This window comes from Chrysochloris asiatica, unplaced genomic scaffold (genome assembly GCF_000296735.1).
Source record: "Chrysochloris asiatica unplaced genomic scaffold, ChrAsi1.0 scaffold00144, whole genome shotgun sequence".
Classification (NCBI taxonomy): Eukaryota; Metazoa; Chordata; class Mammalia; order Afrosoricida; family Chrysochloridae; genus Chrysochloris; species Chrysochloris asiatica.
The window spans coordinates 4,213,281-4,235,838 of NW_006408662.1; the positions used below are offsets into that span (position 1 = coordinate 4,213,281).

At 36.9% G+C, this 22,558-nt stretch overlaps 1 protein-coding gene across 1 annotated transcript in view; it reads left to right on the plus strand.

The window, feature by feature from the left end:
* Positions 1-22,558, plus strand: part of GMDS (GDP-mannose 4,6-dehydratase) — an 809,379-nt gene that overhangs the window by 188,025 nt on the left and 598,796 nt on the right. Inside the window, exon 4 of the mRNA XM_006870563.1 lies at positions 2,002-2,111. Within this exon, the coding sequence (XP_006870625.1) occupies positions 2,002-2,111 (110 nt within the window). The remainder of the gene's footprint in view (positions 1-2,001; positions 2,112-22,558) is intronic.

Consider the following 22,558-nt stretch of genomic DNA (forward strand, 5'->3'; position numbering starts at 1 on the left):
AATTTTTACGGGAGCAGAACGCCTCATCTTTATCCCATGAAACAGCTGGTAGTTTCGAACTACTGACCGTGCGCTTAGCAGCCCAATTCGTAACCACCCATTTTAGGTCACCAGTGTCTAAGTTGCCTGTCCGTATCTACCCTGTATACAGAGGTGATAGCATTGATACTTGATGTGAAGACTCCTCCCTTCTCAGTTGTAGAACCCAGTGTTTTTAATACCAACTTTTTTCCTACAGCATTTTTCACTTAGCAAGCATGTAAACATAAGTTATTTTGGATTCTCCTTAGAGCTTCTGATTATTGGAAATTTGGGGTTACTTGCATAGGTGAAGATATCAGGAAAATGGTCTAGTTTTGCACAGAAAGACTTTGCTCGTTACTGTTTAAATTATTAAATGTATGAAATGCATCGTCTTTGAGAATTGTTTGTGTGTGTGAACTGGATCCAGCTATGGATCAGTGTTATGTAAAAATAATACAAAGATAAAGTTGGTAAATCATGTATCTTCATGTGTCAGAAACAGATGTACAAGTTGGAGTAGGCTGTTGTTAGTACTGTCGAGTTGATTCTGGCTCATAATGACTCTTTATAGGATTTCCAAGGAGTAGCTAGTGGGTTTGAAACAGTGCCACACTAGGACTCTTGGGGTAGACTGTTGTTGTGGTTAAGTGCTGCTGGTCAGTTCCTACTCATAGCGACCCTGTACATGGTTTCCAAGGAGTGGCTGGTGGGTTTGAACTGCCAGCCTTGCCACTAGCAGTCTAGTGCTTATCCTAGAGCACCACACCAGGATTCTACCAGGAGTAGACTGTTGTTGTTTCTAAGTGCCGTTGAGTCGCTTCCAACTTGTATAGACTCTGTATGGGATTTTCAAGGTGGGTTTAAACTGCTGACCTCACAATCAGCTGTCCAGTACTTATTCTACAGTGCCACATTAGGTCTTCAGGACTAGTTGTCCTTTAATGCATTACCCTGGGAGGGGGATTAGTTGTTCTTGAATGAATTATGTTACTTTATGAGGCATTTCATGGGATATTCTAAGTTGGTGTTTATAAAGCACTTAAAAATCACTAGACAGAAGTTCTGAAAAAATTTAACACTAATTTCACTAATATCACTATGTTAAAGATTTTTTTGAGAGAGTATGCATATTGTTAAAATATTTTCTTTGTCTAAATTCATATACATTCCTTCTCCTAAGTACATGTTACAACCACCTGGGAATTCTGATATATTATTTATACAAGGGGATTTCAAAATGTTCTTGGAAGAATTCCTTTACCATTTAATTCTCTTTTTCCATGAACGTTTTGAAGTCCCATTCATATAATCTCCAGTATAATGGAGAAAGATGAGGCTTTCTACTCCCGTAAAGATTTACACCCTTGGAAACCCTATACAGGGTCGCTATGGGTCGGAACCGACTCGATGGCACATAACAACAACAACAACAACAACAACATAATGTTATTATGGTTTTATCAACATTTATCTGAATTCATCACTATAGATCCTTTACAGACATAGGCCAAGTGTGTAAATGTCATTCTAGAGTTTACATTTGTTAAAGGGGACAGTTGTGCTCTGCTGTCGCATCAAATAGTAACATTTCTGTTTAGACCCTAATTTTCTTTTGTTCTTTCTTTTTTGAGCTTGATAGATTAGTTTATTGATGAACGAAATATCTATGGAAAGATAATGCTGTGCTGTGCTTGGTTTTGAAGTCTATCATGATAAACAAAAGCACTGTTAGGTGTCATTGAGTTGGTTCTAACTCATAGCAACCCTGTCTATGTTCAGCAGAATGAAACACTGCCTGGTCTTGAGCCAACATCTCAATTGTTACATTTGAATGCAATATTTTTGTAACTGTTTCCATCCATCTAGTTGTTGACCCTGATTTTCAAACTTTGAATATGTAAATGTCACTTTTGGTGCTTTACAAGTTGGACTGATACTGTTTCCTTCTGTCGCACGGTATTTTCTTGCATCCTAAAGACATGAAGTTGCACTATGGTGACCTCACTGACAGCACTTGCCTTGTAAAGATCATCAATGAAGTAAAACCCACCGAGATCTACAACCTGGGCGCCCAGAGCCACGTCAAAGTAAGCCAGTCTCAACAATCGTTGCGTTCCTATGGCAATCATGTTTTGTTTTGTTTGTCTGTTGTTTTTTAATGCAGTAATGCAGCCACTGGTCTGAGTCCCTCAAATGTACTCATCAATACTAGTTTGGATATTAGTAAATCCTGACAGAAATTCTCTGTTATTCAACAATATAATCACATCTTACTGCTAACATTAAAATACAGGGTTTGTGTTTCTACGTTGGTCCTATAATCCTGAGCCCCTCAATGAAGTGCCTGTTGCCATTGCAAATACATTAGGGACAAAGAGTTTTGTTGAAATGTTAGAAGCTGTAACTCAGGAAAACATACATTTTACTACTGAGTTTTACTAGTGGGATATTACTTGATGACAGAACAACATTTTTTGAGTCCCAATAATCTGCTAAAATCAGTTGAATTTTCCTTTGCTTCTTAGCAATAAAAATCTGGGGAGAAAAACTCCTCTTAGATTCTTTTTTCCTCAGTATGATGTGGCTGATGTTGATTTTTCTATCCCTTTGTCCATATTCTCTGGTGGCCCATCTACTTTTCTTTAGTTTTTCTTTCTGAATTGTGTCACAGTAAATCTGAATTCTGGAGTCCTGGTGTGGCGCTGTAGGACAAACACTGGACTGCTAACCACAATGTCAGAGGTTCAAACCTGCCAGCCAGCTGCTCCTCGGAAACCCTATTCAAGGTCACTATGACTCAGAACCGACTCGATGGCACTTCACAATAACAACAAAAAAGCTGAGTTGTCGAACACTGTTTAAATCAGGTGTTTCATGTTGTGCCCTTTGTTCAGTGAGTGAATCCAATGAGAAGAGGTGGTTTCTGTTTCTATATGTGACCAATCAGGATTGGTAGTGGTGCTTAAAACTAATAGCAAATGACGATGAAGCTAAAAACTTCCCAATTCAAATGAAGACAGAAGTAATGGTCTTTGGTTAGGGCATGCCAGAGTTCTAAGTACAAACATCCCCATATGGCTTAGACCTATCACAGGAGAACTACTCGGGAAATCTGCAGGCTTAAACTTGGCAGAACTCATGACCATGCAGAATTGTTGATGTTGTTAAGTGCCGTCAAGTCGGTTCCAACTCATAACAACCCTGTATAGTGTCTCCGAGGAGTGGCCCATGAGTTTGAACCACCGACTGTGTGGTTCAAACTGACATTGCAGTCCAGTGCTTATCCTACAGTGCCACATGGAGTGAATCATTTTCTAGAAATATCCTGTGGAAGGAAGAGAGAAAGAATATGTGTGAGATAGATGAAGCTTACATAAGCTTCACCTGGAGGAGGCTCCTGTCCCTGGATTTCTGACTCATCATGTCTGGGTGGGGCCTGAGAACTTGCATCTCTGGAAAATGCTGGGCAGGTCTGGGGACCACACTCCGAGAGGCACTACACTTCTGTTTCAGGTTTCCAGACTTATTCATGTATAATGTGCTGCCTTTAATGCATTCTTCGTAGACGTCTGTCCTATAATATATCAACCTGTGAGTTTGATGACAAAATAAACAAATAAACTAAAATAAAAACTAGTCCTGAAACTTGCCAGTTAATGACTATATGAACTTGTAAACCCTGAAAGTACACTCAGAGTCAGGAACGATGAGAATGGAAAGAATATAAAGAGAAAGATTCTTTTATACCCGAGCTTTTCCTGTCCTGAACAATCTGGGAGCCAGGTGAATACATGATTCTCGGGCAATCCTGGTGCTTTCTAGAACTAGTGTGACTTGGAGGCAGGGGAAGAGTAGCCTTTAAAACCCAAGTTCCTTACCGTCCTTTATGGCCTAAGCACAGATTGAGGGGCTGGGCTGCCAGAAGACAGCTTTCCTTCCAGCTTTCTGTGTCTGCCCCCTGATCACTCTGGGGCTCATGACATTGGATTCCAGGAGCTACCTCTTGCCTACCAGGTTGTCAGGGGAGTGAAGATGGACAATATGGATTTTTGTTCTGTATGTATTGTTGTCTTAGACAACAGATTGGTTTTTAATAGAAAGAACGGAGTTTCTAACAGTGTAGTGCGGGTACTAAAGCTAATTCAAATCAATTGCTCCTGATGATGATTTGGTGTGGTGTTCTTTGTTCTAATATTAGCACATTAGGCATTGAATTTTGCATTGGGCATTGTTTGTGTTGGCTTTTCTTTGTGCTCAGTCTTCTATCACTCTCACTTCCAGTTAATTGGATGTGGGCTATGGTACGCTGAAAGTAAGGAAAATAAAATAATAGGAAGTTGGTCTGGTTTCCTGTAGGAAACCAATGAAGATGAAATTGGTCCTTGGAATAAACCCACAGAAGTCTGGGAAATACTGTCTGAAGACGCTTTTCTGAATCATGGACAGAAAAAATTATGACTCATGAAGTAGGTCACTGAAAGGCTGATTGTATCTTATGTGGGAGAAAGTGAGAGATGACGGAAATGTACTAACTATTAAGAGCAGTTAAACCTACCATGATGACATCATCCAAGTAGAAACAAATTATCCAATATGCAGTGCTGGCCATTTTGCCAGAGAAAATGTTTAAGAACCTGCATTTTAACTTATTCCTGTGTAGGGTTTTGAACACAATAGCAATTTTTCCTAATTTCTGTCTCAGATTTCTTATCTGTTCAGTATCCATTACTGTCACGGTTTTGAATTTTTCCACCATTTCTTGTAGCATTGATAATCTTACATCATTCATGAAGTCATGGTGTTGGGAAGATCTCTACGTACTGGATCTAGTCCAGTATTGCTCCCTTTTGCTTCATGACGTCATGTTGGAATTGCCAGGAATTTATTTTGCTAAGAAATGAAAATTATACAGTCATGGAATATTAGTGCTAGAAGGAACTTTAGAAATAATTAAATATGAGTTCTCAGTTTTACAACTGAAGTTATCTGCTCAAAGTTGTCTGTCAGAATGCCAGTCTAGGTGTATTCTACCATAGAATTTAAAGACCATCCATGACACAGATGACTCTGACTGTTGTTGTTGTTAAGTGGTGTCGAGTCAGTTCCTACTCATAATGACCCTGTACAGGGCTTCCAAGGAGCAGCCAGTAGGTTTGAACTGCTGACCTTGTGGGCTTGAAGTCCAGTGCTGATCCTACAGTGCCACACCACTGTAATGCAAAATGTTCCTCACTCAGGCTCCTCCTCTTCCCAATACCTACATTTCTTCTTAAGCTTGCTCCCACTCCCCTCCCCCCAAAGTCTTTAGGAGACCGAAAGTCATTTACTCTTCTCATTTAGTTTTGGGAAAGATTTTCAAATTTTTTCTGGGTTTTGGAAAGTATTATTTAGTCAGTCTTTAACTTTTTTATGTGGTGTTGCAGGATAATGCACTGGACTGCAAGGTCAGTTTGAACCACAAGGTCGGTAATTTAAACTTCATCAGCTGCTCCTCAGAAATCCTATATAGTGTTGTTGATGTGAACCGGAACTGACTCCATGGCTCATAACAACAACAGTGCAATTGTATAACTCCAATCTTTCCACTCAATTTCTGACTACTTAATTATGCTTGTTACTTTCTTTGAAATGATCTTTAAGTTATTTGTTTCAATTTGTTTCATGGTAGCTGTTGTTAAGTGCCATTGAACCAGTTCTGACTCATAGTAGCCCTGTTCTGGGCTTCTGAGGAACGGCTGGTGGGTTGTTACCACCAACCTTTCGGCTCTCATTGACCCTGCGGTCCAGTGCTCATCCTACAGAGCCGTGCTGGCTAGAACCGTGTAGTTATTTAAGTAGTTATTTAAGTGTCTGGGAGGTAAATCGAGGCATGAGCAATGTGTGGACTGTGATTTCCTCTCATCTTTGTGGTGGGGAAATAGTAGGCAGGTCCTGTATATGGGGTCCAAACAGTTGTTAGAATGAGACTCTCAGCCCAAGACTTGTGAAGCAAATACTGAACCTAGGGGCCAGGTACCAAGTGAGAACCAGGAAGAGATGAGACAGAAAAGCGAGTCCAGGGAAGGGAGTGTGGAATGAAAACAACCCTGGGAATTGAACTAGTTGCCCTGGCAAAGAGCCTGAGCTATTTAGTTCCTTGAGTTAAAGACTCTTGAGTGCTTTGTGCTGTCTGGTCCTGGGGTTGAAATTTATTGTGCGAGAGCTAGCCCCTGTAGTCATCTCCAGGAAGCCTAGCCCTCTGGGGGCTGCTCTAATAGCATAGAAGGCGCAGCTTACTAAATACTTTGGGAGAATCGGACTGTGGTGGTGAAGGGTAGGTGCCTGAGGTTCAACATCTGGCCAGTGCCTGACTAACCCAGCTTGGGAAAAAACCAGAATTACACAAATGTGGCCTTTTACTGTGTATTTATAGCAAGGGTAGGGGTGGCCTGTTATAACCCCAAAGCAAAATAGCAGAGAGGTCCTGTTCTTCTGTGTCCCTTCCCCTTCATTGATTTATTTTAGGTTGTGGAGAGCAGGAGAGAGGCAGGAGAGTGACGGTGACACTTGCTACCAAGTTGGCTCAGGCTCATCGTGACCCCAGGTCCAACAGAACAAAGCACGACCCAGTCCCGGTGGTAACTTTATGATTGCTGGCACACTCTAGTGCATTGCTGTGTGCACTGTGTATTTTGAGTGCCTTCCAACCTACAGGGGCACATTTTCTAGACACCAGTCTGTTGTACTCCATAGAGTTTTCATCGACTAATGTTTGGATTCCTGGTGTGGCGCTGTAGGATCAGCACTGGATTGTGAATTACAAGCTTCGTGGTTCAAATTCACGAACTGCTCCTCAGAAACCCTACACAGGGTCCCGATGACTGTATAGGGTACTTAACAATGCAGAGGTGACAAGCAGAGTCTGTCTGCGTAGCACGGCAGTCTGCTGCTTCCTGTGTCACCCTTTGACAAGGCATGCAACAATGTTTCCCTCTTTCAAATGCTTGAAGTTCCTGCCACTTAAAAGTTAACTTGTTAAGGAACACTGTTAAGGGGGAATGATGCTTTGGACACTTTGTTATTTATTAAATGGAGCCTTAGAATCCTGAGGTGGGACAATGCTGGCAAGGAGCCCACGTGAGCCATGTTTCACATGGGGGCAGACCTGGGAATTGATGAGCAAGTGGCCAAGCCTTCGTGTCAGTGGGGATCTGATTCCTGATGCCTCTTCAGTTTCTTGTCATAGTGCTGAATGAAGGAGACCGGAGGGGTGGGTGCAAGGCTTCCTAGAAACACTAGGGAGATCAGACCAAGACCCATGTTTGAAGTCTTACCTGCTTATTTCTCTGTCCATTGTGAAGTAGTTTTGGTGGAACAGATTTGTGAGTTAAAAACACTTTTTCTTTTTCTTGCTGGAGGGAGCTGGTAAAAATTGGTTATATAATTCCTAATGAGTAATGTTTGCAGAAATAGGAAGTTCCCCAAACACAGCAGTGTTGTTGCTGTTCTTAAGTGCCATTGAGTCGGTTCCAACCCATAGCAACTCTGTATAGAGTTTCCAGAGAGTGGCTGGTGAGTTTGAACCGCCGACCTTGTGGTTCAAACCGACTTTGCAGTCCTGCAGTGCTGTACCAGGACTCCAAAAAATACAAGGTGTACGTTCAGCAAATTTGTGATCCTAAATTAATTGAATATATACAGACAGGGTATAAACCTGCAGTACCAGCTCAGCAGGAGTAATCATAATGTTTTGCTTAGGATAGCTCAATTCAATATAAACAATTTTATATTAAATATCTTTATTGTGCCAGAGGCACCCCGGAAGAAAGAGCTTTTTCAATGAGATATTATTATTCAATGAAAACTCCATGGAGCCCAGTAACACCCTGATACCAGGCAGGTCTCCAGGAGTTGGAATCAACTTGCTGGCAACTATATATGTATTTTTAATTTCAATTTCAATTTCAGTAAGTAAGTTTCTACAAAAGCTTTTGGAATCACTAAGATTGGCTACATGATGGTTCAACAATTAGAATGAGAAATTTGTCCCTTCTTGTATAATTATTTTTAAAGGAAATTGCTAAATTATCAACCTATTTTCTTAAATTTGCAAAAAGAAAAACACTGCTTTAAATTCTGTAAATGCATTTTTCCTGTATGTGCTATTTATAACTCCATATTGAGTTTTAGAAAATAACTTGCTAAGTAGATTACTATAATAATAGAGACGTACACTATATGGAGGAGCACGGTGGCTCATAAGATCAGTACTGGACTTCAAACTGCAAGGTGGGCATTTTGAACCCACCAGCCTCTCTGCAGGAGAAAGATGAGGTGTTCTGCTCCTACACAGATTTACAGCCTTACAAACCTAAACTGACTTGACTCAACAGCACTTAACAACAGTGATAGATGTCATTGTTTATAAGTACCATTGAGTTAGTAAGACTCACTGTGACCCTGTATAGTGTTTCCAAGGAGTGGCTGTTGAGTTTTAGCTCCCGACCTTGTGGTCGGTGTTTATACTATAGTGTCACACCAGTACTCCATGAGGCTCAATGTTAACGCTTTTTGTTTTGTTTTTTAAGCTTTTATTGTGAATTGAATGATCGTTTACATGGGAGAACGTAGGTTTTGCACTCATCCTATCATATTTTGTTTCATTGCATTGATTACAATCTTCTCCGTGCATCATCATTCAATAGTATTTGCTTCTGTTCCCCTCTGTTGTTTTTTGTTTTGATATATACAAAAACCATCAGGAGTATATAATTATTTAAACAACCAAAGGGCACATTCTGCAAGCCTGCCTCCTGGCCACCAGCACACAGCCTTTTTCTTTCCAAGAATCTAGAGTCCTTAGCTGCTCCCTCTCTCCATGTCCTAAGCTCTGCCTCCATCTCTGGTGTCCCTGCTTCTCTGGATAGGATCCCACATTCCACTTATGCTCTTCTCCCTTGATGGTCCCAGGGTCCTCTGTTCCTGGACTGTAAGATTAACTACTATGTCCTTTTTGGTACAAAACTCCATACCTTTATAGTTATGATGATTATAATTAATCATGATAAAATTACTCACATCAGAATCTTATCCCCATCTCCTTTCACCAGACCCATCTAGACAAGACGAAAACCATTCCGTGGGGTTAATATTAATTCTTATATTGCCAAATGTAACTGTCCCTCCCCTTGTTGTTATTGTTGTTATGTGCCATGGAGTCGGAACCGACCCATAGCGACCCTGTACAGGGTTTCCGAGGGTGTAAATCTTTACGGAAGTAGAAAGCCTCATCTTTCTCCCGCGGAGCAGCTGGTAGTTTCGAACTGCTGACCTTGAGGTTCACAGCCCGAGTCGTAACCACTACGCTACCAGAGCTCCTGTCCCTCCCCTTAGCAATGTGTATATGTACAATGTAGTAACACTGATGACATTCTTTGCATTGTGTAACCATTATTGCTGTTCTTTTCATAATAAAATCACTCAGATTGTTAGTAAGTTATTAATGTTGAAATTGTGAAAGTTCAGTTTGGCCAAAATGACTCTCTTCGTGAGTGTGGCTTTGAGACCCTGAAGGTGAGGTGTATTGGTGTCTAGACCAAGCATATCCATGCATATTATAATGGGTCTACTTCTGGACTGATTTGATCCTTTATGGGTGAAGTAAGGAACCCTGTTGGCCCTGTGGGCTAGGCATTGCACTGTTAATTGTAAGGTCAGCAGTTCAAACCCACCACCTGTTTCATGTGAGAAAGATGAGGTTGGCAGCTCTTGTAAATGACTACAGACATAGAAACCCTATAGCGATAGGGTTGCTGTGAGTCAGCATTGACGGTGGGTTTGGGCTTGGGGTTTATGAAGTGAGTAGGTCAGTGGAGCAAACACTGGGTGCTGTCAGTCTCTGTAGATAGACCACTTGGATGATACAAACACTTGAGCTTAGGAACAGCTGCACGCTTTCTTGTTTGTTTTCTTTTACAAGATCCCATTTCTTTCTGGTTTATCCTGTTTTCTCTCACTGTGTGGGCACAGTCCTATGGTATTTAACAAAGTTAGTAACTACTTGAGTTTGTTACAGGCAAAATTGCAATATGAAAACGTTCTCATTTTGTAATGTAAGGTTTATGTCTGCAGTGCGTACAAGCCATTAATATAAACGTGGCTAGTCACTTCCCCAGGTTCTTAGAAAGAAGCTTGGCACTGGGAAATCTTATTTGTAGGAGGACAGGGTCAGCATGCACGGTGTTGGTGGGTCCGTGTGTGTCAGTTGGCATGGATTCTCCTTGGAAACCTGTAATGCATTTGAGCAATTGAATTCAAATCTAAAACCACTTAAAAACTCCTTTATAGTCCATTAAGAATTTATATGAGAGAGAACATTCCATGAAAGTTCTCCTCTCCTGTTCAAACAGATTGTTCTGTTTTATTAGATCTAGGTGGTATTGTAATTTTGATAACAGCTAATAATGTTTGGAATTCTGCTTATAATTAGGGGACCACACAAAGATATGTTTGTTGGATTTTGTGCCATTAGTCCATCTATAATAAAGAGTTGTTTACTGAAACAAATCCTGAATCTTAGTTTAGCACTGCACCAATTATTTTATGCATGTTAAGCTAAAAATCATACAAATAGCTAAATAATAGTACATGATTATCTTACTATCAATGTACAGATGTATTTGTAAACATGGGGAAATAAATTCTAAATCACTGTAAGTGTGAGTGAAACTTTGTTTTATACTCTGTTGATGAATGGAAAATGGGATTTTTGAGTTTCCAGTAAATAGACCATATAATTTGCGTAAATTCAGATGTAGAAAGAAACAATACCTTGTTTATTACCACAGTTAGAAGTTTCTGCTCCCCCAAAAGTGGAGTGTACATTTAAGAAGTTAAACTTAAAATTTCTTTTAGAAGACCTAACTGAGCTTGATATCAAAATGAGTTCTATGATTTCTACTTTATGCTTCTGGTACAAGTGGAGTTTATAAAATTTGCTTTATTAAAGTTAAATCCTTAGAGTTGGACATAGTAAGAGATAATAAAAACTGTTTTATTGCAAAGAAATTTAACATGTAGCAATCTTTTCAATTATTTTTTACTGAAAGTCATTAATTGAACAGCTTACCTGTGCCAGTAAATAAGAGAATTATTTTAACTTCTTAGATTTCCAGTTTTGAAAAATGACTAGCATTAAGGATTCATGAGTATCATTAATTACGTTTTTTACTTTGTGGCAATGACATGATGTGTGTGTTGTTTGGGGTGCTAATTTAAAATTATCCACAGTAAATTGAATTTGCATTCTTTGCAACTAAATTATACATAAAGGCTTGGTTTGTCATGTTAAACAATATCAAGTTTGTCATTAGAATAATGTATTTTAAATGTTTATGTCAACATATCCAGTTATAATGTTGATGAATAAAATGAAAGACTGACCGGAAAATAAAAACATTGTATTGATAAAGCCGTCGAGCAGAGCTCATCAGCTTGAACTTTCCGTTTTATTGGATGTATCAGGGTAACACCATTTCCTTAGGGTGTCTCCTTTCCATTCCCAACTTTGTACATTTTATAGATAGTGCTTTGTTGCTGTTGCTGTTTTTAACCTGTAAAAAGCCTTTTAGAAACGAGCGGTCTTGACAAAATGAACTATTAAGGAGCATTCTTTAGGGCTCTTAACACCTATCTTTCGATTGGAGAGTCAGTCTTCCTGATGTGGATTAGCTCCTGGCAGTGTAGCAAGAAGAGTTTTTATGTGTCCTTTTGTGGAGTCACACTGTAGTCTTGTTTTTGACACTGACACTTGTCAGGATCGTTCAGATCACTGTGGTTGGCATGAAGAGGCGCTACGGTGTAATCGGATGCGTTCCTGTGTTCTGATCTACTTCCCCAGCTTCCCGAGAAAAGAAGCATCCCCACGTGTGACAGAGATTAGCTGAATGTTAGTTAGATCAAAATATTCCTGTTTAAATAATGAGAGTAAACAATGTTCGATCTGTTTGCTTTCAATTTACTTTATATTAAATATTATCATAGTGATTTTGGCATAGTGATCATTTCATTTAGTAAGATACATAATTTGCACTTTTGTGAATGTAGATCCACTCTATTGAAATTCTATGTACATTAAACAACTTGAAACTTTTAATCTCTTCCTGTCACTGTTTCTTTTTCAGTTGTAACTCATCCCCTTCAAATACACGAGTACAGTGGTGTCATTAAGAGAGCACAAGGGTGTGACCCCATCAGGGAGGGTGACACAAAAATGACCCTCCATACAATTTATTGTTTTAAAATTAAAATATCCCTGTAGGGAGTTATAGCGATGAAAACATTTTTTTTTTTTTTTGTATACCATTTTATTTGTATCACTATATCTATCAGGCTACAACTCTTTACTACTTTACTTTCGAACCTTCTAATGCATTCAGATCAAAGCTTCATTATATTTGTGTATATATATATAAGAATATACTTAATTATATATAACTGAATATTATATATATTCAGTTGCCATGACACTTGGAATCACGTGGTTTCATCTGCTTGGCTTCGAGAGAGAGCTGTTTTGGAAACAAAGTTTCTAATCTTTGGGAACAAAATTTTTGTTTTTGCTGGTGTTTTTGTCGTCACTGATTTGTCAGATTTTCTCGTGTGTTATGTACAATATTGTGGCAATTAGTATTTGTGAACCTATATCAATAACCTTTGTGCGAACCTTTATCAATAACCATTTTGAGAATGAAGAAGTAATTAATGGAAAAGAAGGAGAAAAATTTAAGAAGGCTCAGTTACTAATAATGTTGTAACTAATAATGTAATTCAGTGTGGAAAGATTTTACAAACTGTTTTAGTATTGATATAATCTAAGAAGTACTACATTTAAGCAATTGTCAACTATAATTATCATAAATTATTTTGTGATTAAAGTCGATAATTAGCATTACTTGTACTAAACATTACAAGGATACTGTAAGGTCTGGTATGGGAGGAGGCATATGGGGACCGCCCTGGTGGGAGGAGGCTCATGGGGTGGGGAGGCCCCTGGTGGAGGGAGGTTCACGGGAGGGGCCTCTGGTGGGGGGTCCATTGTAACGCCAACTGTGGTGACATTCGGTAACTAGACCAACTGACTAATTACCACGTTAGCTAAAGTTTATCAACAGCAATAATGAAGAAAAATAGTTGGTTTTGTTTATGTTAAATAAATATTGTGTTAAATAACGTACTTTAAGTACTCTTTCAGTTTTAGGAGGTTGCTTCACAGGGAAGAACAGAGAATTCTGGTAAGCTTCTGTATCGTGGTAGGGGGAAGCCAGTTGTTCTGGAAGCATCCTTCCTTCTCTGGAACAAAGCGTCTGGTGCGTGGAGGGGTGCTGTGCGTTTTTGTACACATAGATGGCAGCAAAGTGTTGCAGACCATGGGAGTCCAGCCTAGTTTAATGAAAGATGAGTGACCATCCAAACTGACTTCTATCAGCTCAGTGTAGCTCTCTGTGTCCTCTGGTTGAACAGAAAGAAAGAAAGAAACCCACTCTTGATAACACAGGAGTCTAGGGGAATGAAGAAGCCCATGAGAACCTATAAAACAATGAATTTCTGGATAAATCACAGGTGGGAAAACTTAATCTTTTAAGGTATGACATCCACTCATGCAAGATGATTGAAATCAGCTACGATAATATGCATGCCAAAATCAAGAGACAACGAAGGGCTGAGTGGGGGAAAGAGACGTATAGCTGAAGCAACAAGTAATAGGTTGCTGCCTACAGGCACTGCAGTTTGGCCGGCTTGTCTCCTTCCCAGTTAAGCAAGTTACAAAGAGGAAATGTCACTCCACGAAGCAGGCAAACATTCCATGGGAACATTTGCTCAAATGTCAGCGTTTTAGAAAATAGAACTGCAGTCTCTATGTTCCAGTCCCCACACTGGGTTTGCCATGAAATGCACAAGTACAAATATGTATCTTCAGAATGTGCTGGAAACTAACCAGTCATTTTATGTCTTAATGAGCATTCCTAAATAATGATACAATCATTATAAACGATGGATTCATACTTAAAATGTGTCTGCTTCTGAGGACTTTCTGTTTATTCTCACAAATTTCCAAGGTAATTTTCAGGTTTCAGAGTTGCGTTTAGCAAAATCACAGAAATGGGAATCTGAGGAATTAAAGTCATATGTACTAGAAACCTGAGATTTGGGAGAGAGTTATAAAAAAGTAATTTGTAACATGTCCCGAAGTACCGCATCACATCAGTATCTTTCTCCTTCTAAACATAAGAAGGGCTCTTAATACCCCTAAGTCATGGTAATGTTGTTCAGGAAAACATTTCCCAGGCCTTTTTATTTTTTTCTGATCTACTCGCATGCGTTAGTACCACAGACTAAATATCTGTGTCACAAAATTGATTCCAAAGGTGTGTATAACAGCTTGCTTAAACACAGTATCTGGCAAGTCTCTCTTGTGACAGCAACTTATTTCTCACATAATTATTTTCTTAGTAAATTTGATATCTTAACAACCCGTTCCCTCATTTCTGGGTTCAAAAAATAACACTTAATATAATTTATTTCTCATACTTAATAAAGGCTTACTTGAGAGTATGCTGCCATTCGCTTGCTAGCTGTTTTCACCAAATGAGGTTAGAAAGAAGTGTGGTTTGCAAGGGAGTGAGGTGGTTTCCAGCACCATTTGCTGTGTACTGTAATGGGCCTCAATGTTGTTTTAATGATACGTAAAACGTATTCTGGCTGCTGATTGTCACTATTCATGACTAACTGGTTATATAGTCTTTTGTACATCAGTAGAAGAAGATGTATATATTGATATTTTGTTTTGCTGGTTTAAATAATTCGCTGTGTTCACATCAATCTGCATGCAACGATAGGCCTATGTTCCTCCAGTCTTATTAGCACTGTGGGCTGTGCAAACACGAACAATAAGGAAAATATGATTTGTAAACATGTAGTTATTTTATCCCTTTTGTGGGCTATAAAGTTAATTAAATGGGATTTTATCAAATGAACATTCATCATCATGCAATCCTTAAAACCAAAATATAAGATGTTTAAATTAGTCACAATCATAAATAAATTTCTTTCGAAATCTTGCAATACCACATGTATTTGTTTTAGGGGTTTTAGCTTAACATATGCTGTTTGAAAACAAACATTGTTTAGCCAGAACATACTATGCTTTGTGAGTGACTGCTTACAGTTTTCCCTTTTCCAGCCACCCACCACCCATCCTCTTTGGCAGTCTTGAGATTTAGGTCATGTGCTTTTTCTTAAAGGTCAGTGGGCTATTATCATGTGGATTATTTATGTGATCTTTTCATTGCTGCAGTTTTCATAAAAAGAACTTTATTGCAACATCACTTCCTTTAACTGCTTGGTTTTGAAAGAATCATGTCTGAAGTAGGCAACTCTCAGTGATTTGTGTTACTTACTAATAGGACAGGGTTTTAACTTTTTGTTAATATATTGATTTTCTTGATATTAGCACTAGTATGTCAGTTTTTACCTCAATAAGATTTTATAAGTATTTTGCATAAAGATTGCAACATCTAACAATTAATAAAAATTTTCAATTTGGTATAACGTTGTCAATGGAATGTTTAAAAGGATACATTTTATTAATACTTTTGTTGTTGTTCTGTGCATTTAAGAGAACTTTCAAATTTTTATTGGCAATTTATAGCAAATTTTAATTTGTGATGGTTTTACAGTTACAAAATACCTAACTTACAAAATCTTAAATAGTGGAACTATTTTCCCTATAATATAATAATAGCTTCAATAGTATTTTTTTCATTTACTTAGTTTTTCTTAACTATAGTAACTTTTATGTAATTAATTACATAGCGTTCCAGATGATCAGTAAAGTAGAATGGCATTACCACAATATCTGTGCTTATAATTCTGAGCTTTTCTTTATTATTATGCTCAAGCATTGCCCCTTCTTTTATTTAATATAAAGTATGTTAAAATGCATGTTTTACAAAGTATTTAAATTGATAGATAAGAAAGACTGTAATCTCAATACCCATTTTCATGAAATACTAATAATCAGTGGAAAATAAACTTAGTAAAAATGTCCTAAAGTCTATTTTTGGTCCCAAATATATCCTTGTGAAAAATGTATTTTTTTTTTTTTTAATTTGATGTGCTCTCTCATTTTGTGAGAGATTCTTTCATATTGGCAGCTTTCTTTCTCCCGGCCCCATTCTTTCTCTCCTGTTATCCTGAGGATACCAGTTATCATGTTGAGCATTTTATATAATGATGAATAGTATTGCTGTTATAACTTTATTGGCACAGGATCCAGAGACTAATCCACAAAACATGATTACTCAAGTGTCCAAGTGTAAAATAACGAAATCGTTTATGGTCATTTTTTCTCAGGTTTTCTGTGTTGACAAATATCATTGAATTTTCTTTTTCTTTCAGTGAGTGTTTTCTACCATGCTAATTCTGAAAGAATTTATAGATCTTTTATATGGATTAGAACAGCTTTGGGGAAAAGATGTATTTTAATTGCCAACGTAAACATCCTAGCTATACAGATATGGGGCAGAGAGTTTTAATTACCAACCAGTAAAAAATGTCTTATTTATAGTGGAGCAAAAATTACACTTGAATCAGTACTTCCAGGAAAAGCTTTTTAGTACAATTTTGATGTTGAATGCTGTCACTGCAAAAAATTACATTTGTTTTTTGTTAAAGAGCCCTCAATAATGTCAGCTCATCATGAAATTTTTACTAGAAGCATTATAGACTAATTTTATTTTCTTTCATAATAAAATAGAACTTGACAAAGAGTTTTGACTCTCTTACTCATTTTCTTGCATTCTTAGAAAACACTGCTAATACAGTTGAAAGTGTTTACGAAATCAGTCCTCTGCCTAAGTTTTGCATTGCTATGTATAAAACAACAATAACAATAAACTTCCAAGATTTACTGCTTGCCTTTACTTTTCAAGAGCACTTCATTTTCCCCATGGTAATAATCTTAATTCCAGATGTTTGCCCAGTGACGTTTTACGCGCTATTCCAATCTCACAATGTTTTGAGTTTGTTTGTTTTTTGTTGCATTATCTTTAGGATCTGTAGGTTGTAGATTTCTCAGGCACGTAGATTTTGTTGCTGTCACTTGCTTTTTATTCACAGTCATCCATCTGCATTCATCCAATTTAAGCTAAATACTTTTTTTTGTTTTTTCCATATTTCAAATACTATATTGAGCAATCTGTAGTTTATTGGAATTGTACAAGTAGGAATTTTGACACTTATTAATAAAGCTTCATAAAATCAAATAACATTGTTTGTTGCATATACAGATAGTTAACAAAATATCATCCCAAAGTGCAAATATTGTTATGACATTAGAAAAACACATACATAAACGTGTATAAAGGAATTGGTAATTAATCTAATTAATTAGATTTATACATCTATTCAACCTAGTTTTGGTTTTCTAATTTTCCTGTGATTTATGCCTCTTTGGTTGACATGTTGAGATGTAGAACATTCCAAACAATTTTTGTTGTTAAATGCCATCAAGTTGGCTCCCACTCAAAGGAGCCATTGGTGGGTTTGAACCAAAAACCTTGCAGTAGCTGACCAGTGTTTACCCTGCAGCCTGTAAACATGTAACACATCTCTTAGTCTCAGTTTTCTCATCTGTAAAATGGGTGAGGCTTTGGGAAGGTGGAAGACTTAAGCTATATTCTTTCAACCCTAGAATTCAATGATCTTCTGATTTGTTTTTGCAGTAGCATTATGCTTATCAACATCAATTTTGTGTCCTGGTCTAATATAAACATTATGTGTTATTAAAACCTAAGGTTGGAAAGTTCAAACTGTCCCTGTAAAATGGAGATTTCTTTGGGAAAATTCAGTTGACAGTTTTTAGTATATAGTAGTTTCTAAAAAATATTTGAAATAAATCCTTTTTTAAAGTAGGCTATGCTTTTTAAAGATTTAATACAGATTAATGGAAAGTCTGGCATGCAAAAGTATTATACTTCCTTTTGTCAGAAAGTACATATTCAAGTTGAGTACTCCGTAGGCTGATCACACTTTTCCATGGGGCCAGTGAACCTAGAGAAAATTAGTAGGTAAGTATTTCTATAAAATAAAAATTTGAGTGAATAAAAAACATGGGTTTTCTAAATACTACATACTGGTTTTGATACATAAGTAGAGTTTGGTGCCTGTGCTAATTTGTTGCTACATTAGCATTAGTAGTTATGTCTTTATTTATTAAAATTCACAGACACTTGTGTCTGTAAATTATAGACCCTGTTGTGCCCCATTTTTGCTCAACAGTAAAAAACAAACAAAGAAACAGATCAACTTATTTTTTTTATGCACCGTGAATGTATCGGATATGCAAGCTGTGATCGTGCAAACGTAAGATTCTAAATCTTGTTAATACGTCTCATTAAAGTAACACATTCCATTAATCTCTGTTTAATGAATGGCTGTGCCAATAAATGCATTCTAAACAAGAGGCTATAATGTAAAATCCAGTGATTACTTGTAAATGATGACTATATAGAGCAAAAAGTTTTATAAATATATCCTGAAATGATAGCAGTATAATTTTACTAGTATAGTCCCGATTAATTATCTGGCTGAAAAGCGTGGTTAAAAGTTCTAAGATGTTTATTTTTTGTTAAATTATTATTTGAATAAGGAATTGCTGTTCATTCGTAGAGTTTACAAGTCAGAGAAAAATACTACATACTAAGAAAAACATGTCTTTTCCTCATTATTGAATTTATTAAACTTTGTATTCTCAAATAAAAGATTCCAATATTATACCCAGTATAGAGTCAACTAATTTTAAAGGCATCTAGATTTCTTTTCCAATTTAGTAGCATTTTATGTTTTCAGTATGGCAAAATTCTTCTTAGGTCGGTTTTCTATAAGTCTTATTTTAACCTCAATTAAGTCATTCCTAAAATATTTACTCTGAGCTTTTTATAAGTTTGCTTATATGTCTTGTGAACATTTGGAATATTTTTTGCAGGATTTGCTCTAAGTGTAACTTAAGTAATTGTGTGAAAATTAGTGTTTTTCCTCCCATCTTCCTGCTATGAAATGACTGTAAAGGCATAAGAATTTGTTTTTAAATCAAGTTATAAATTATGTAAAAGTTTTTAGATTGGCCTTATTATCCTTTGCTATCTATAATAAAAGGTAAAAAATTAAAAATAGATTACTTTTTCTGTGTGAGCACATTTCCATTTTTTTTGAGAGAATTCTCTAAAAATAACTTATACGTGATAATCTGTTAATATCATCCTTGTTAAGATTTGTTTTGACTAGTATAGGGAAAAACGTTAGTCTGTATGGTGTTTTCTCATGCTTTTGCTTATTGGAGGTTTTTTGTTTTGTTTTTAAGCTATAGTACTAAATCTCTAAACTGCCTGAAAATGAATTGTATATTGATTTTAAAGGCATTTCTTTGTCATTTCTCTTGTGACTGTCTTAATCACCCGACTATCCTCATATCACTGGAGATCCTCATTTATTTCCTTCACTTTATACATTAGGTGACTGAATCTAAAAAAAAAAAAAAAAATTAAATTCCTTCCCTCGAACTAACTGGCCAAACAGCTAGGTTATGTGGAGCAAGGCTGGAGGTAGAGTTGGGTTTTTGACTATTTAGGGCAGAATCTTCTCGACTTAATGCCTCTCACTTGCTGTGTCAAAGCATGACATGAATGAATTACTTGAATTCTTTCAAAGCCCTTCCTGTGTAATAATAATGGTGAAGACTTCAAGCATTTGTCAGGGGCCACTACTACATGTTGTGACAGCAGTTTAGGGGGGGAAAGGGTGGATTTATTACTAATAAAACATTAAAATTCTTATATGTGAAGCCAAACATAATTTACATTCGGTTTCACCTCTCACCGTTTTACCTGTCTATTTTTGATTTAAGCATCTACCCTCTTTCTCTTCCCATTGCATTTATCCTCCCCGAGCGATCTCCCACTCTGTCCTCCCTTGCAGTAGATAGCTGGTAACCCGGGAGTATGTGAACAGAGTTATTAAAGGACTTTGACCAGAACCATCTGTTTTACTTTAGCTCAAGAACAATAGACCAGACATTTCTCCATGGGGGTTTGTGTATACAATTATATACAATAATAAAATACAAAATTTTCAGATTCCAAAAGTCCAATGATCTGTAAAAGCTTCTTTTGGACTTCGAGGAATTCTTATAATTCTTTTGTTCATTTATTACCTGGAACTTACGAACTTGTATGGCTTATTTTCCCTTTGCCTTGCAAAGAGCAATCTTTCCTCCGTATTTTGCACAACTGTGGGTTGAAATTGACTTGATGGCAATGTGTTCAGTTGTTGTTTTTTGGTTATCATTAAGATGGAACCTGCTAAATAGATTCACATTGTACAGTACTGTATATGCACCTGTCTTTAGACACTATCTTTTGTAAAAAAGAAAAACTTTCATACTTTTAAGATATCTGGATTTTTTTCATATAAAATTTGAAATCTTACATCTTAAATGAGCTCTAGATATGTGTGTGTATGTATGTGTGGTTCTGGATGGACATATATATGTATCTGTGTAGTTGTTAAACACACACACACACATATACCTACAGTTGAAATATATGATTATATACGGTTCCTTTCCTCGATTTTCAAATGGCCTAGAATTCCATGTGTTCATTGTAACTGGATTAGAATTTTAATGGGGTAGCTTTTATCTATTTGAATTAGCAATATCTCAGTCACAAGTCCAATATGTATCTGCTGTTTCCAGGCTAGTGAGAATTGTTTTGTTTTGTTTTTTTTAAGCCCCAGAATTTTCAAGTAATACGCAAAATTTATAACTGGAGGACTTATTGAAATACTTATTTAGAACTAACTATGCCTTGTTATTAATGATTTTGAATTGTACTATTGATGCAACTCTACTGTTGACCTATTGCTAGTTTATCCAGTTTGTCATATTTTTAAAAAAATTGCAAACCATTAATGTAGTGGTTTCTACTACATTGGTTTAACAGTAAATTAATCTATATCTGCATTAGATACTGGGAATTAGGAACCTTATTTTGAACTACAAAACAAGTATTTACTTTATAAAATAATTCATTTCAAGATTCTTCTCAATAAAATCTTAATGTCACTTGACTAAATACCAAAATATAACTTTTAACTCTGCACACTAGTAGTTATGTAATGTCATGACTATATCTGATAAATTGCATTTTATGAAATGCTTTTTCTATTTTTTTTCACTTAGTTCTTTAAACTTTTGTGTTACAGATTGTTTAGGAATTCCTCTCTTTTATCAGTTGCATATGTTATAGGTGTGTTCTTGCCATTTGCCATGTAATTGCTAACTTTTTGGTGAATTGAGTGATAGTTTACATGTGGGAGCAACAGTTTTACACTCATCGTATCGTATTCGTTTCATTGCAATGATTACAATCCCCGGCATGCTATCATTCAACCGTATTTGTTTCTGTTCCCTCTGTTTTTGTTTTTTTATTTTGGATGTGCACCAAAACACTCAGAAATATACAATTATTCAAACCGCCAAAGGGCACACCCTGCCCCACCGGACACCAACACACAGCCCTTCTCCCTCCATAAGTCTAGAGTCCTCAGCTGCTCTGCCTCTCCATGTCATCATCTCTGCCTCCATCTCTGGCGTCACCGTTTCCCTGTGTAGGGTCCCACACTACGCTCCTCCTCTTCTCCCTTGATGGTAGTATAAGTTTCTTTACTGGTTCCACAATTGCTGGAAATCTTTCAGCTTCTTAAAATGTTATTATCCAGTGTGCCATCTAAAGGTTTCAGATAGGGAGTTAGATAGACCAAATGACCACCCTGGTGTCTTCTATCTTTGCAATTCAAAGATTCCCTTAGATTCTAGATAGATTAAAAATAAAGTGTTGAGTGGATGAAACATTCAATTTGTTCACTCATAGAGAATTTTATCTGTAAAACAAAACGTATTCACTGAATCTAAGACACCATTGGTTTTAAGGAGTATCTTATTTATTTTTTTAGAAAAGGACAGACTTTTCTGATTAAATTTTCATATAATTCTATCTTACCACTTAGTTTTTAAAAATTTTACACTCCTGAAAAGCTCATTTAGATGTACCGAGACTTAGTTTAGTAGGTTCTACTCTTTGCTATGTGTCAGAATTCACCTGATGGTAACTTTTAAACAATATATATATATAGTTGTAAACTATATATATGTACATACACACTCTTGGTGTGGCACTGTGGATCAGCACAAGGTCAGCCATTCAAACCCACCAGCTGCTCCTCAGAAAATCTATGCAAGGTTGCTATGAGTCAGACCAGACTTGACTTAACAACAACAACAACAACAACAACATATAGATAGATAAGCCAGAGAGAGGGAGAGAGAAAGTCCTGGTGTGGTGCTGTAGGATAAGCACTGGGCTACTAACCACAAGGTTCAAACCCACCAAGTGGTCCTTGAAAACCCTATAGAGTCACTGTGTGTTGGAATCAACTC